Genomic DNA, 15,079 nt, shown 5'->3' on the forward strand with positions numbered 1-15,079 from the left:
GAGCACGCCTGATCCTGATTGGTCATCTCCGGTTACATCTTCCAATCAGAAGCAACTTCAACCTAAACTTGGGCGGGCCATACGGCGGAAGTACGTCACGATGCGTTCCAGGCTGGCTACTCCACGTCATTGTCACTTTGAAGGCTTCTGGTGGCCATTGCCAGTACTGTCATGTGCGTGTAGTCGGACTGGAGCGAGAGTATTATACATGTGACGGTCAGCAGTTCTCCAGTATCATTGACTGTGGGGAGGATCCTGTCAGATAACAAAGGGCGGCTTATCCCTAGGAATCACGCCGATAGCAGGGTTCCCTTACTTAATATGGCGGCCGGACGGAATGACGTAGAAAAAGTGCGCCTGTTGGTGACGAATGGACAGTGGCCGGCGAGGCGGCGTGAGAGGTGAGTGTGTCTGCAGTTAGTGCACATATAAGGGGCAGTATAGCCTTCATATCATGTGACCAGAGCATTACCTGCTTCAGGGAGGGCGTGTCCCGTGTCATAGCCCCTCCCCTTGAGTAGATAAGTATGTGCCCCCTCCAGACCTGTAATACACCATAAGCAGAGTCTTCTTTCAATATCCTGCCTGTAACTCCCTCCCCTGTATTCACCTATAATTTAGATTCACTGCTTGCTGTCAGTGAATGTTTCTCATTCTTCGCTGCTTCCTCCCTTTGCAGATAAGATGACAGACCCAGAGGCAGTGACGGAGGTCCCGGCCGTGCTGAAGCGCCTGGCCAAGTACGTGGTGCGCGGCTTCTACGGGCTGGAGCATGCGCTGACGCTGGACATCCTGATCCGGAACCCCTGCGTTAAGGAGGACGACATGCTGGAGCTGCTGAAGTTTGACCGTAAGCAGCTGCGGGCCGTGCTCAACACGCTGAAGGGGGACAAGTTCATCAAATGCCGCATGAGGGTGGAGACCGCCTCCGATGGGAAGACCACCAGGCACAATTACTACTTCATCAACTACCGGCTGCTGGTCAACGTGGTGAAGTACAAGCTGGACCACATGAGGCGCCGGATAGAGACCGACGAGAGGGACTCCACCAACCGCGCCTCCTTCAAGTGCCCCAACTGCTGCAGCACCTTCACCGACCTGGAGGCCAATCAGCTGTTCGATCCCATGACAGGTACGAGAGTGGACCAGCACTGGACATGATATTTACTCCAGAGCTGCACTCACTGTGTACATACATTACTGATCCTGAGTTACATCCTGTATTATACTTCAGAGCTGCACTCACTATTCTGCTGGTGGAGTCACTGTGCACATACATTACTTATCCTGTACTGATCCTGAGTTACATTCTGTATTATACTCCAGAGCTGCACTCACTATTCTGCTGGTGCAGTCACTGTGTACATACATTACTTATCCTGTACTGATCCTGAGTTACATCCTGTATTATACTTCAGAGCTGCACTCACTATTCTGCTGGTGGAGTCACTGTGCACATACATTACTTATCCTGTACTGATCCTGAGTTACATTCTGTATTATACTCCAGAGCTGCACTCACTATTCTGCTGGTGCAGTCACTGTGTACATACATTACTTATCCTGTACTGATCCTGAGTTACATCCTGTATTATACCCCAGAGCTGCACTCACTATTCTGCTGGTGCAGTCACTGTGTACATACATTACTTATCCTGTACTGATCCTGAGTTACATCCTGTATTATACTCCAGAGCTGCACTCACTGTTCTGCTGGTGCAGTCACTGTGTACATACATTACTTATCCTGTACTGATCCTGAGTTACATCCTGTATTATACTCCAGAGCTGCACTCACTATTCTGCTGGTGCAGTCACTGTGTACATACATTACTTATCCTGTACTGATCCAGAGTTACATCCTGCATTATACTCCAGAGCTGCGCTCACTATTCTGCTGGTGCAGTCACTGTATACAGTCGTTGCCAAAAGTTTTGAGAATGACACAAATATTAGTTTTCACAGAGTTTGCTGCTAAACTGCTTTTAGATCTTTGTCTCAGTTGTTTCTGTGATGCAGTGAAATATAATTACTCGCACTTCATACGTTTCAGAGGCTTTTATCGCCAATTACATGACATTTATGCAGAGTCAGTATTTGCAGTGTTGGCCCTTCTTTTTCAGGACCTCTGCAATCCGACTGCGCATGCTCTCCATCACCTTCTGGGCCAATTCCTGACTGATACAACCCATTCTTTCATCATCACTTCTTGGAGTTTGTCAGAATTAGTGGGTTTTTGTTTGTCCACCCGCCTCTTGAGGATTGACCACAAGTTCTCAATGGGATTAAGATCTGGGGAGTTTCCAGGCCATGGACCCAAAATGTCAACGTTTTGGTCCCCGAGCCACTTAGTTATCACTTTTGCCTTATGGCGCGGGGCTCCATCGTGCTGGAAAATGCATTGTTCTTCACCAAACTGTTGTTGGATTGTTGGAAGAAGTTGCTGTTGGAGGGTGTTTTGGTGCCATTCTTTATTCATGGCTGTGTTTTGGGGCAGAATTGTGAGTGATCCCACTCCCTTGGATGAGAAGCAACCCCACACATGACTGGTCTCAGGATGCTTTACTGTTGGCATGACACAGGACTGATGGTAGCGCTCACCTTTTCTTCTCCGGACAAGCCTTTTTCCTGATGCCCCAAACAATCGGAAAGAGGCTTCATCGGAGAATATGACTTTGCCCCAGTCCTCAGCCGTCCATTCACCATATTTTCTGCAGAAGATCAATCTGTCCCTGATGTTTTTTGGGAGAGAAGTGGCTTCTTTGCTGCCCTTCTTGACACCAGGCCATCTTCCAAAAGTCTTGGCCTCACTGTGCGTGCAGATGCGCTCACACCTGCCTGCTGCCATTCCTGAGCAAGCGCTGCACTGGTGGCACTCCGATCCCGCAGCCGAATCCTCTTTAGGAGACGATCCTGGCGCTTGCTGGACTTTCTTGGATGCCCTGAAGCCTTCTTAACAAGAATTGAACCTCTTTCCTTGAAGTTCTTGATGATCCTATAAATTGTTGATTGAGGTGCAATCTTAGTAGCCACAATATCCTTGCCTGTGAAGCCATTTTTATGCAGCGCAATGATGGCCGCACGCGTTTCTCTGCAGGTCACCATGGTTAACAATAGAAGAACAATGATTTCAAGCATCGCCCTCCCAACAGGTCAAGTCTGCCATTTTACCCCAATCAGCCTGACATAATGATCTCCAGCCTTGTGCTCGTCAACATTCTCACCTGAGTAACAAGACGATTACTGAAATGATCTCAGCAGGTCCTTTAATGACAGCAATGAAATGCAGTGGAAAGGATTTTTGGGATTAAGTTAATTTTCATGGCAAAGAAGGACGATGCAATTCACCTGATCATCTTCATAACATTCTGGAGTAGATGCAAATTGCTATTATAAAAACTTAAGCAGCAACTTTTCCAATTTCCAATATTTATTTAATTCTCAAAACTTTTGGCCACGACTGTACATACATTACTTATCCTGAGTTACATCCTGTATTATACTCCAGAGCTGCACTCACTATTCTGCTGGTGCAGTCACTGTATACATACATTACTTATCCTGTACTGATCCTGAGTTACATCCTGTATTATACTCCAGAGCTGCACTCACTATTCTGCTGGAGCAGTCACTGTGTACATACATTACTTATCCTGTACTGATCCTGGGTTACATCCTGTATTATACTCCAGAGCTGCACTCACTATTCTGCTGGTGCAGTCACTGTGTACATACATTACTTATCCTGTACTGATCCTGAGTTACATCCTGTATTATACTCCAGAGCTGCACTCACTATTCTGCTGGTGCAGTCACTGTGTACATACATTACTTATCCTGTACTGATCCTGAGTTAAATTCCCCCCCCCCCCCTTCCATCTTGTACATATTATCCCGGGGTCTGTACCCCACATCTCCTCTGCAGCCAGGCTGTGATCTCTGCTGAGGGGAGTATTTCATTCTGTTGTTGGTTTTGGTGCATTGCTGTCTTTTTGTGCTGTGTTTCTCGCCTCGCCGGCCCGCTCGCTCTCTCTCCCCCCCCCTCACCGGCCCGCTCGCTCTCTCTCCCCGCCTCGCCGGCCCGCTCGCTCTCTCTCTCTCCCTGCCTCGCCGGCCCGCTCGCTCTCTCTCTCTCTCTCTCTCTCTCTCTCTCTCTCTCTCTCTCTCTCTCTCTCTCTCTCTCTCTCTCTCTCTCTCTCTCTCCCCGCCTCGCCGGCCCGCTCGCTCTCTCTCTCTCCCCGCCTCGCCGGCCCGCTCGCTCTCTCTCTCTCCCCGCCTCGCCGGCCCGCTCGCTCTCTCTCTCTCCCCGCCTCGCCGGCCCGCTCGCTCTCTCTCTCTCCCCGCCTCGCCGGCCCGCTCGCTCTCTCTCTCTCCCCGCCTCGCCGGCCCGCTCGCTCTCTCTCTCTCCCCGCCTCGCCGGCCCGCTCGCTCTCTCTCTCTCCCCGCCTCGCCGGCCCGCTCGCTCTCTCTCTCTCCCCGCCTCGCCGGCCCGCTCGCTCTCTCTCTCTCCCCGCCTCGCCGGCCCGCTCGCTCTCTCTCTCTCCCCGCCTCGCCGGCCCGCTCGCTCTCTCTCTCTCCCCGCCTCGCCGGCCCGCTCTCTCTCTCTCTCCCCGCCTCGCCGGCCCGCTCTCTCTCTCTCTCTCCCCGCCTCGCCGGCCCGCTCGCTCTCTCTCGCCGGCCCGCTCCCTCTCCCTCGGCTCAGGCTCTGTACGTGATTTGGGTGGTCCCCTCCTGCTTCTTGTTTTATGATCAGTATTTACTTATGAAAAAAAATTAAAGTAAAAATGTGTGTTTAAAAATGACTGACCCAGCACTGAAGTGTGAATGATGCCGTGCACGGTGAAGGGTGCAGTGTAATGCACTGTCCAGCAGGGGGCGCTCCTCTGCCTCCATACACACTGCTTCCAATACCGGCAGTGGTCACTTCTGGCGCCCATCCTCTCGCCGCTTCCTTTTCTTCCACTTCGTGACCTTTATGTCAGGTTGTGGTCTTTCTAAGTACCCCCTTTTTTCTGGGGTGTCCCAGTTGCATGAGCTCCTGCTGCTCAGTGACTGCCCGGGAACGCTGGCATACAGAAGCAATCCACACGGCGACTTCACAGCTGCACTCGCTCTTCTGCTGCATCACCAGAAATCTCCCAGCATCCCTTGCTTGTTCATTTTCTGCATCGGGCCTGCTCTGGTGTTTTGCATTCTGGGAAGTCTCCTCTTTATACCAGGCACAGCCCCAGTGCATTATGGGAGCACAGCTGGGGCTGGCCATCGTTTGGCACCCAGCTTTCCTGAGATCCTGACGGCAGTGCACTTGCAGCTCTATGTACTGCAGTAGAGTGCGGTCTGTTGCTCCCTGTTTTCACCCATTTGATCGGGGCCGGTGGGTACAGTCTGTTGCTCCCTGTTTTCACCCATTTGATCGGGGCCGGTGAGTACAGTCTGTTGCTCCCTGTTTTCAGCCATTTGATCGGGGCCGGTGAGTACAGTCTGTTGCTCCCTGTTATCAGCCATTTGATTGGGGCCGGTGAGTACAGTCTGTTGCTCCCTGTTAGCCATTTGCTCAGGGCCGGTGAGTACAGTCTGTTGCTCCCTGTTATCAGCCATTTGATCGGGGCCGGTGGGTACAGTCTGTTGCTCCCTGTTATCAGCCATTTGATCGGGGCCGGTGAGTACAGTCTGTTGCTCTCTGTTATCAGCCATTTGATCGGGGCCGGTGAGTACAGTCTGTTGCTCCCTGTTATCAGCCATTTGATCGGGGCCGGTGAGTACAGTCTGTTGCTCCCTGTTTTCAGCCATTTGATCGGGGCCGGTGAGTACAGTCTGTTGCTCTCTGTTATCAGCCATTTGATCGGTGAGTACAGTCTGTTGCTCCCTGTTATCAGCCTTTCTGGGGTGGGAGAGGCTGACCTTAGTGTATGTCTTTGGTCTACTCTCTGGACTGGGGTGGTTACTGTCCCTTTAAGTCACGTGGTGTGATTCTGCTTCATCATCATATATTTGCTGCGGTTACTTTATCGGATTCGTTTGGTCGTGCCTGTGTACCTATGTAATCTGCGCTCGGCGCGGTGACCTTGGAGCAGCCTGGTTAACCCTTCTCCTGCTGCTATTTTTGGTGCTGATTGATCGCTGCAGGGATGGGGCCCTCAGGAGGGGCCCGCTGGCGGCACCAGTCGCTTCCATTACCCGGCCCGCTGGATGATGCTCTTTATTCTGGACCACAGGCTGCGATAGAGCCCCACAGGTCCCTGGGGCCTCCACTGACGAGAAGCCTTCACAATCCTCCTGCTCTGACTCCTCCATCCGGAAATCCCTTCCCCCACTATGTCTGATCATAAAATGGCGCGACACCCACAAAATATCAGCCGTTTACGCTATTCTCACCACTGCGCCCCCTCCCACAGGCCGAAATCATTCCAGGGAAAGTAATAAACTGTGAATGTTCCCTCACATCTGAACCGGTCCGGTATTTACATTACAATACTGTCCTATACACTAATCACAACAAGAGCTGCATTCATACTTCTGCTGCTACATAATGTATTATGCTCCAATCCCTTCCAGAGCTGCCATCGCAAGTCTGCAGTTAAATCATGTCTTACACTGTAAACACATCCAGGGCTGCATACACAATTCTGCTGCTCCATCATGTTTTGTACTCCATTCACATCCTGAGCAGTACTCACAATTCTGTTAGAACATCGTGTCTTATACTCCAGTCACATCGAGGACTGTGTGCACAATTCTGCTACTGCAGCATATCTGACTGTGTGTACTCCAGTCACTTCTTGAGCTGCATTAATAATTCTGCTGTTATAGCGTGTCCTATACTCCAGTCACATCCAGAGCTGCATTTATAATTTTTTCCTGTAACCTCAGAGCAGTGCGCCGCGGGAGCTCAGAGGACAGGCACTGTGTTGGAGCTCAGCTGTTAGGTCTCATCATTTTCAGGAAAGTGAAAACCTGAAGCCAAATAACTCACCATTTAGTGAGTGCAGCTCCGGATGTGACTGGAGTATAATGTTCAAGATCTTTGCAGTATGATTTTATGCAATATATAGTTTCAAGCATTAAAATCATGTATTTCTGGGGGGGGGGGAGGGTGCAGTTTCTGAAATCTTGCTCTTTATGTCGTGACTTTCCACCCAGCTTTTCCAGCCTCCAGAGCAGCGCTCCTCACCTGCTTTGTAGCCATCCATGTCATGCCCTAGATTGCTGCGTAATCGGGCAGCTATAACATGTCTGAGTCTAGGAAAGCTGGGTGGGAGCAGCCATACTGATTGTCACCCAGCTTTCCGAGAAATGACCAACTCCTAGCGTTAACCCTTTGAGGTGAGAGCATTCGGCCCTCGGTGATCTGGATCTGTTTGGAGCTGCGCCCCTGATTCGCTTCCTTCTCCCCTCCAGCTGTCATCGCCTCCTCCAGAAGAGACGCCGACCTTGGTTCTGTGTTCTTCGCCGGGCGCTCCTCTGCACCGCGCCATTGTTGGCATCTGATTGCAGAGGAGAGACAATGAGCAGCTGGAATGCTGTAGGCGTTTAGCAAATTGCAATGGATGCCGCTCCAGACACTTCGTGAATATGAGACCTTGAAACGCGCTTCTCCTGTCTCTGCGGCCGCTGCTGACACTTAACTGCTGCAGTGCTGGATCCCCGTGTTATACATAATCTACTGAGCAAAAGGGTTATTAGCATCTAGACTGGTAGAGGGTGCAACAACTGGTGCATAATGGGCCCATTGTGTACGTACATTACTGATCCTGAGTTACATCCTGTATTATACTCCAGAGCTGCACTCACTATTCTGCTGGTGCAGTCACTGTGTACATACATTACTTATCCTGTACTGATCCTGAGTTACATCCTGTATTATACTCCAGAGCTGCACTCACTATTCTGCTGGTGCAGTCACTGTGTACATACATTACTTATCCTGTACTGATCCTGAGTTACATCCCGTATTATACTCCAGAGCTGCACTCACTATTCTGCTGGTGCAGTCACTGTGTACATACATTACTTATCCTGTACTGATCCTGCGTTACATCCTGTATTATACTCCAGAGCTGCACTCACTATTCTGCTGGTGCAGTCACTGTGTACATACATTACTTATCCTGTACTGATCCTGAGTTACATCCTGTATTATACTCCAGAGCTGCACTCACTATTCTGCTGGTGCAGTCACTGTACATACATTACTTATCCTGTACTGATCCTGAGTTACATCCTGTATTATACTCCAGAGCGGCACTCACTATTCTGCTGGTGCAGTCACTGTGTACATACATTACTTATCCTGTACTGATCCTGAGTTTCATCCTGTATTATACTCCAGAGCTGCACTCACTATTCTGCTGGTGCAGTCACTGTGTACATACATTACTTATCCTGTACTGATCCTGAGTTACATCCTGTATTATACTCCAGAGCTGCACTCACTATTCTGCTGGTGGAGTCACTGTGTACATACATTACTTATCCTGTACTGATCCTGAGTTACATCCTGTATTATACTCCAGAGCTGCACTCACTATTCTGCTGGTTTATACTGTAAAGTCACATGTAATAGAGTGGGACATATTGAACAAGCAGAACATTATCAGCTCTGAAGCTGCAGAATTGTGATTTCAGCTCCAGAGTATAAGCCAGGCTGTAGCACAGAGCAGTGAGGTACGGTGATTCCGGGGTTTCCATGGTTTTGTATTCTGGACTTCCTGACTGTCTCCTCATCTTCCAGGTACGTTTCGATGCACGTTCTGCCAGACGGAGGTGGAGGAGGACGAGTCTGCGATGCCCAAGAAGGACGCCCGCACCCTGGTTGCCCGATTTAATGAACAGATAGAACCGATCTACGCCCTGCTCCGAGAGACCGAAGACATCAACCTGGCCTATGAGATCCTGGAGCCGGAGCCCACCGACATCCCAGCTCTCAGACAAAGGTACCCGACCCTCCCAGCCTGTAGGGGCGCTGTCCTGCTCGGCCTGTTACTGTGCAGCCACCCTGGAATGGCTGACAACAGAGAGTAGAGCCACCTGCAATGTATTCCGGGAGTCGGGCAGTTTTCTCGCAGGTTCCGGATATAGGGGGCGTCACCTGAGCTTCCAGTCATCCCGCACCCCAAATTCCAAGACCTGAGGGAAGGACTGGGACGCCCCCCGTAAATCTGCCTTCTCCCAGCATCTCCTGCTTGTTCAGTGTCTGTGCAGAACTTGGTGACTTCCATTCTGGGAAACGTAGTTCTTGCATCAGGCGCTGTAAAGTCGTCTGCTGTGGGGAGTGTGGGAGGTGTTAGTGATGTCGCTCCACCTGCTTACTGACTGTCTCCAGTAACAGTAGTATAGTGAGTGTATAACAGATCTACGCTGGGGTGTGTTAATCCACCTGCTTGCTGACTGTCTCCAGTAACAGTAGTATAGTGAGTGTATAATAGATCTACGCTGGGGTGTGTCCCTCCACCTGCTTACTGACTGTCTCCAGTAACAGTAGTATAGTGAGTGTATAACAGATCTATGCTGGGGTGTGTTAATCCACATGCTTACTGACTGTCTCCAGTAACAGTAGTATAGTGAGTGTATAATAGATCTACGCTGGGGTGTGTTAATCCACCTGCTTACTGACTGTCTCCAGTAACAGTAGTATAGTGAGTGTAGAACAGATCTACGCTGGGGTGTGTTAATCCACATGCTTGCTGACTGTCTCCAGTAGCAGTAGTATAGTGAGTGTAGAACAGATCTACGCTGGGGTGTGTTAATCCACATGCTTGCTGACTGTCTCCAGTAACGGTAGTATAGTGAGTGTATAATAGATCTACGCTGGGGTGTGTTAATCCACCTGCTTACTGACTGTCTCCAGTAACAGTAGTATAGTGAGTGTATAACAGATCTACGCTGGGGTGTGTCACTCCACCTGCTTGCTGACTGTCTCCAGTAACGGTAGTATAGTGAGTGTATAATAGATCTACGCTGGGGTGTGTTAATCCACATGCTTGCTGACTGTCTCCAGTAGCAGTAGTATAGTGAGTGTATAATATACGCTGGGGTGTGTTAATCCACATGCTTGCTGACTGTCTCCAGTAACAGTAGTATAGTGAGTGTATAATATACGCTGGGGTGTGTTAATCCACATGCTTGCTGACTGTCTCCAGTAACAGTAGTATAGTGAGTGTATAATAGATCTACGCTGGGGTGTGTTAATCCACATGCTTGCTGACTGTCTCCAGTAACAGTAGTATAGTGAGTGTATAATAGATCTACGCTGGGGTGTGTTAATCCACATGCTTGCTGACTGTAGCAGTATAGTGAGTGCAGCTCCGGAGTATGACATAGTATGGCTATGTGTGCAGTGGTGTTGTGGGGTCCTGTCTGGTCTTGCTGGTGGTTTCCTCCAGTCCTTCTATGATTGCAGATGAAGATGTTTTCTTGGTACGTTTCATGCTCGGTATGATGGCCGCCCCCTCTTCCTCCCCCTCAGATCTGTCTCTCCAGAATCTGTCAGATCCTAAAAACTTTGCACTTAGAAGAGAATGAAGCGATTAGTGTGAGTGGAGCGGTACTCGCTGCGCAGGCGGTAATGTACCCATCCCCCGGAGACCGCTGTGTCAGCGCCGCACCGCGCGCCCGTTATGTATTGGGCTCCATATTAAGCTCTTACCTCCATCTTTTTACCACCGTGTTTTGCAGCAAGGAGAGAGCGGCGGCGGCGGCGTTGGGCGCAGCCTCCGGTCCTCAGAGGGAAGCCTGGTCCAAGGGTCCCTCCTACGAAGATATGTACACCCAGGACGTGGTCATCAGCATGGAGGAGCAGGAGGACCTGCAGAGAGCGCTCACCGAGGGGAAGCCCGTCAAGGAGAGGCCCATCTGGCTGAGGGAGAGCACCGTGCAGGGCGGAGCCTACAGCGAACCCGCCGACATTAAGGATGGTGAGCGGCGCTTCAATTCCTGCCTATGGTTTCTTCTGGTTTGTAGTGCGAGGCAGCTGAGGCCAGGGAGGAGGTTAGCCTCCCTTTGCAGGTGGCCATACCCTTTTAGTGCCTGTCCAGCGATTTTATTTACCAGTTCTTCAAAATCTCTGCTGCCTGTCAGTGAATGAACACCATTCTCTTTTGCTTTTGGAGCTTTAAAACCTGTCATTGCCTTGTCCTGTGCGCAGAGCTGATGGGCTTGTTACAGTGTGTCAGTGCATGGCAGTGTGAAGTCAGCACGTCGGCTGATGGGACACTAAAGGGACATTCACGGCGCAGATGGCTGCTCCAAAATTTCGCCTCCCATCTCCATGTCCTTTCTCGGAGTGACCGCGGCTTTAAGCAGCCCCTCTGCAATCCTCAGCGCCGCCTCTCACTGATATGTATGGGACACGGAGAGGACGGTGAGGCTGTCCGTGTGAACGTCCCCGAGGGATTACCATCCTGATACACTGTAGCAAGGTCGGAGCTGTGCGAGCCAGAATAGGATGTAAGTAATGTTCTCATCCACTGACAGCCAGCAGGGATCTTGAAAGTGGCACCAAAAGTTTCCCTTCAAGGGGATTTCCTCTTCTTCCACCTCCTGACATGTGTCCATGCGGTGTTCCCCTTTTAAAGCATCATCCCGTGTCTTCCCGCAGGTCTGGACGCGGAGTCCTTCCACGAGGAGAGCCGCCCAATCGCGGATGAGAATGAAGAGGTGATGCAAGCTCTGCTCATTCACGAGAAGAAGAGCGCAGCCGCCGCCTCTGTGGGGGTCTCCTCCACCGTCGGCGCCAGCGCGGGAGCCGGCAGCGATTCGGACAGCGACACCAGCGAATCGGACCAAGATAGTCCAGTGAGCCGGCATCCTGTGAGCGCGGCCTCCCGGATCATGGAGGAGGATGACGATGAGGAGTTTGAGGAGGTGTCTGCAGACCCCGCGGTCACGGTGGGCGGGCGGCCGTACCTGTACAGCGAGGTCAGCCAACGGCCAGAACTGGTGGCGCAGATGACCCCCCAGGAGAAGGAGGCGTACATAGAGATGGGGCAGAGGATGTTTGAAGACATGTACGACTGAGCCGCAGGGGGCGCCATCTTCAGGCTCCGGTCTCGCGCCTCTGCTGCAGACGCCATCATTTTATTACCTACAGATACATATTTTTAATTTTACTCTTTTAAAGTCAAGTGGAGGAGGGGGGGGGGCATTTAATGTACTTTAAAAGTTTTTATTTTTAATTTATTATTAAACCCGCCACCCCTCCTCCAATGAATCCCATTGCGTTTTAACCCTGTAAGCCGAAGAAACGGATCGGTCACATGACTGGCGATTATCGTCAGCAGGAGGGGGGCGTCTCCCCTCCCCCGAGCTGTGTATAAAGAATGTTTTATCTGATTTTTATTAGTTTTTATTGTGGGACGAGCTGGATTTATTTTAGACCCCCTCCCCCCCACTAGTAGCAGTATTATTTGTGCCAAAGTTTTTTTGTTTTTTTTTTCCCCTTGTTCTGTCTATAAAGTCTCAGGTCGTCTGTGACGGTTTTCTTAAAGGGCCGGTGTCCAGTCTTCTGTAAGTAGAGCTCGACCGGAAACATTCTGCAACTTTCTAATATACGTTGTGTTTCAATATCTCTGCTTGCTGTCCGCTGTAGACCATATTCTGTGACCTGAACAGCCTGGGCTCCAGGATTGTACATTTTGCCTGCACTGGTACAAGGTAGCAAACTGCCAGAGCAGGAATTACTCTGAGACTGATACATTGTTTAAAGCCAGCGGATCTGTTACAACGTTTCCATTCAGCCATAGCAAGCAGAGCTCTAAACGCCTTACATAAAGAGTAGGCTTTGTGAAACTGGACAAGCCCCTTCCTTTACATCATTAATGTCCCCGCTGTGGACTGGAAATATGTGATGTGGCTTCTGGTTGGTGCTCGTGTCTGTGGGAGCCAAGATGGCGGCCTCCGTCTTTATCCTTTCCATTGGCGAGAGAATCTGATGTCGGTTAACGTTTATACTGGTTGCGGTGCAGCTGCTGGTCTTTGGGGTTTTGTATTTTTTTTTTTTTAAGTTTTTTGTGAATTTATTTGACTCTTTTCTTAAATAAATTTTTTGTATTTGTAATATTTTTCGTTTGTTTTCAACTCAAAACAGAAAATGATGCTGAGATCTGTGCCCAGGAAAGCCGGGTGACTTCTGCCATACCATTCCCGTGTAACCCTGAGGCTCCTGGAATCTACTGAATTACACTGACATAATGCTGTGTAACCCTGAGGGTCCTGGAATCTACTGAATTACACTGACATAATGCTGTGTAACCCTGAGGGTCCTGGAACCTACTGAATTACACTGACATAATGCTGTGTAACCCTGAGGGTCCTGGAATCTACTGAATTACACTGACATAATGCTGTGTAACCCTGAGGGTCCTGGGACCTACTGAATTACACTGACATAATGCTGTGTAACCCTGAGGGTCCTGGAATCTACTGAATTACACTGACATAATGCTGTGTAACCCTGAGGGTCCTGGAACCTACTGAATTACACTGACATAATGCTGTGTAACCCTGAGGGTCCTGGAATCTACTGAATTACACTGACATAATGCTGTGTAACCCTGAGGGTCCTGGAACCTACTGAATTACACTGACATAATGCTGTGTAACCTTACTGAATTACACTGACATAATGCTGTGTAACCCTGAGGGTCCTGGAACCTACTGAATTACACTGACATAATGCTGTGTAACCCTGAGGCTCCTGGAATCTACTGAATTACACTGACATAATGCTGTGTAACCCTGAGGGTCCTGGAATCTACTGAATTACACTGACATAATGCTGTGTAACCCTGAGGGTCCTGGAACCTACTGAATTACACTGACATAATGCTGTGTAACCCTGAGGGTCCTGGAATCTACTGAATTACACTGACATAATGCTGTGTAACCCTGAGGGTCCTGGGACCTACTGAATTACACTGACATAATGCTGTGTAACCCTGAGGGTCCTGGAATCTACTGAATTACACTGACATAATGCTGTGTAACCCTGAGGGTCCTGGAACCTACTGAATTACACTGACATAATGCTGTGTAACCCTGAGGGTCCTGGAATCTACTGAATTACACTGACATAATGCTGTGTAACCCTGAGGGTCCTGGAACCTACTGAATTACACTGACATAATGCTGTGTAACCTTACTGAATTACACTGACATAATGCTGTGTAACCCTGAGGGTCCTGGAACCTACTGAATTACACTGACATAATGCTGTGTAACCCTGAGGCTCCTGGAACCTACTGAATTACACTGACATAATGGTGTAACCCTGAGGGTCCTGGAACCTACTGAATTACACTGACATAATGCTGTGTAACCCTGAGGGTCCTGGAACCTACTGAATTACACTGACATAATGCTGTGTAACCCTGAGGGTCCTGGAACCTACTGAATTACACTGACATAATGCTGTGTAACCCTGAGGGTCCTGGAATCTACTGAATTACACTGACATAATGCTGTGTAACCCTGAGGGTCCTGGAATCTACTGAATTACACTGACATAATGCTGTGTAACCCTGAGGGTCCTGGAACCTACTGAATTACACTGACATAATGCTGTGTAACCCTGAGGGTCCTGGAATCTACTGAATTACACTGACATAATGCTGTGTAACCCTGAGGGTCCTGGAACCTACTGAATTACACTGACATAATGCTGTGTAACCCTGAGGGTCCTGGAACCTACTGAATTACACTGACATAATGCTGTGTAACCTTACTGAATTACACTGACATAATGCTGTGTAACCTTACTGAATTACACTGACATAATGCTGTGTAACCCTACTGAATTACACTGACATAATGCTATGTAACCCTGAGGGTCCTGGAACCTACTGAATTACACTGACATAATGCTGTGTAACCCTGTGCCTATTGCACACGACCGCATATGCAGATCCGCAATACACAGGCGCCGCTCCGTGGGCATTCCGCATTACGAATGCGGACCCATTCACTTCAAGGCTTCCGCAAATCCGGAGATGCGTAATGGAAGCACGGAATGTAACCCTACAGAAGCGCCCCCTCCGTGGGGTTCCATCCTGTACTTCCGTTCTGCAAAAAGATAAAACTTGTC

General features: G+C 49.6%; 1 protein-coding gene across 1 annotated transcript; it reads left to right on the top strand.

The window, feature by feature from the left end:
- The first annotated feature begins 247 nt into the window (after window positions 1-247).
- Window positions 248-13,025, top strand: GTF2E1 (general transcription factor IIE subunit 1). Its single transcript, XM_044287378.1, has 5 exons — window positions 248-401; window positions 680-1,132; window positions 8,732-8,933; window positions 10,675-10,913; window positions 11,597-13,025. The coding sequence occupies exons 1-5, from the start codon at window positions 371-373 to the stop codon at window positions 12,013-12,015; spliced, it is 1,344 nt and encodes a 447-aa protein (XP_044143313.1). The 5' UTR covers window positions 248-370; the 3' UTR covers window positions 12,016-13,025.
- The last annotated feature ends 2,054 nt before the right edge of the window (window positions 13,026-15,079 follow it).

The sequence above is a fragment of the Bufo gargarizans genome, chromosome 3 (assembly GCF_014858855.1).
Source record: "Bufo gargarizans isolate SCDJY-AF-19 chromosome 3, ASM1485885v1, whole genome shotgun sequence".
In the NCBI taxonomy this organism is placed as follows: domain Eukaryota; kingdom Metazoa; phylum Chordata; class Amphibia; order Anura; family Bufonidae; genus Bufo; species Bufo gargarizans.

Excerpts from the sequence above, each read along its gene's own strand:
- GTF2E1 (XM_044287378.1), top strand. The coding sequence starts at position 371 with ATGGACAGTGGCCGGCGAGGCGGCGTGAGAG. Across the intron at positions 1,133-8,731 it reads GCTGTTCGATCCCATGACAG|GTACGTTTCGATGCACGTTC; the intron begins GTACGAGAGTGG and ends CTCATCTTCCAG. Across the intron at positions 8,934-10,674 it reads ATCCCAGCTCTCAGACAAAG|CAAGGAGAGAGCGGCGGCGG; the intron begins GTACCCGACCCT and ends CGTGTTTTGCAG.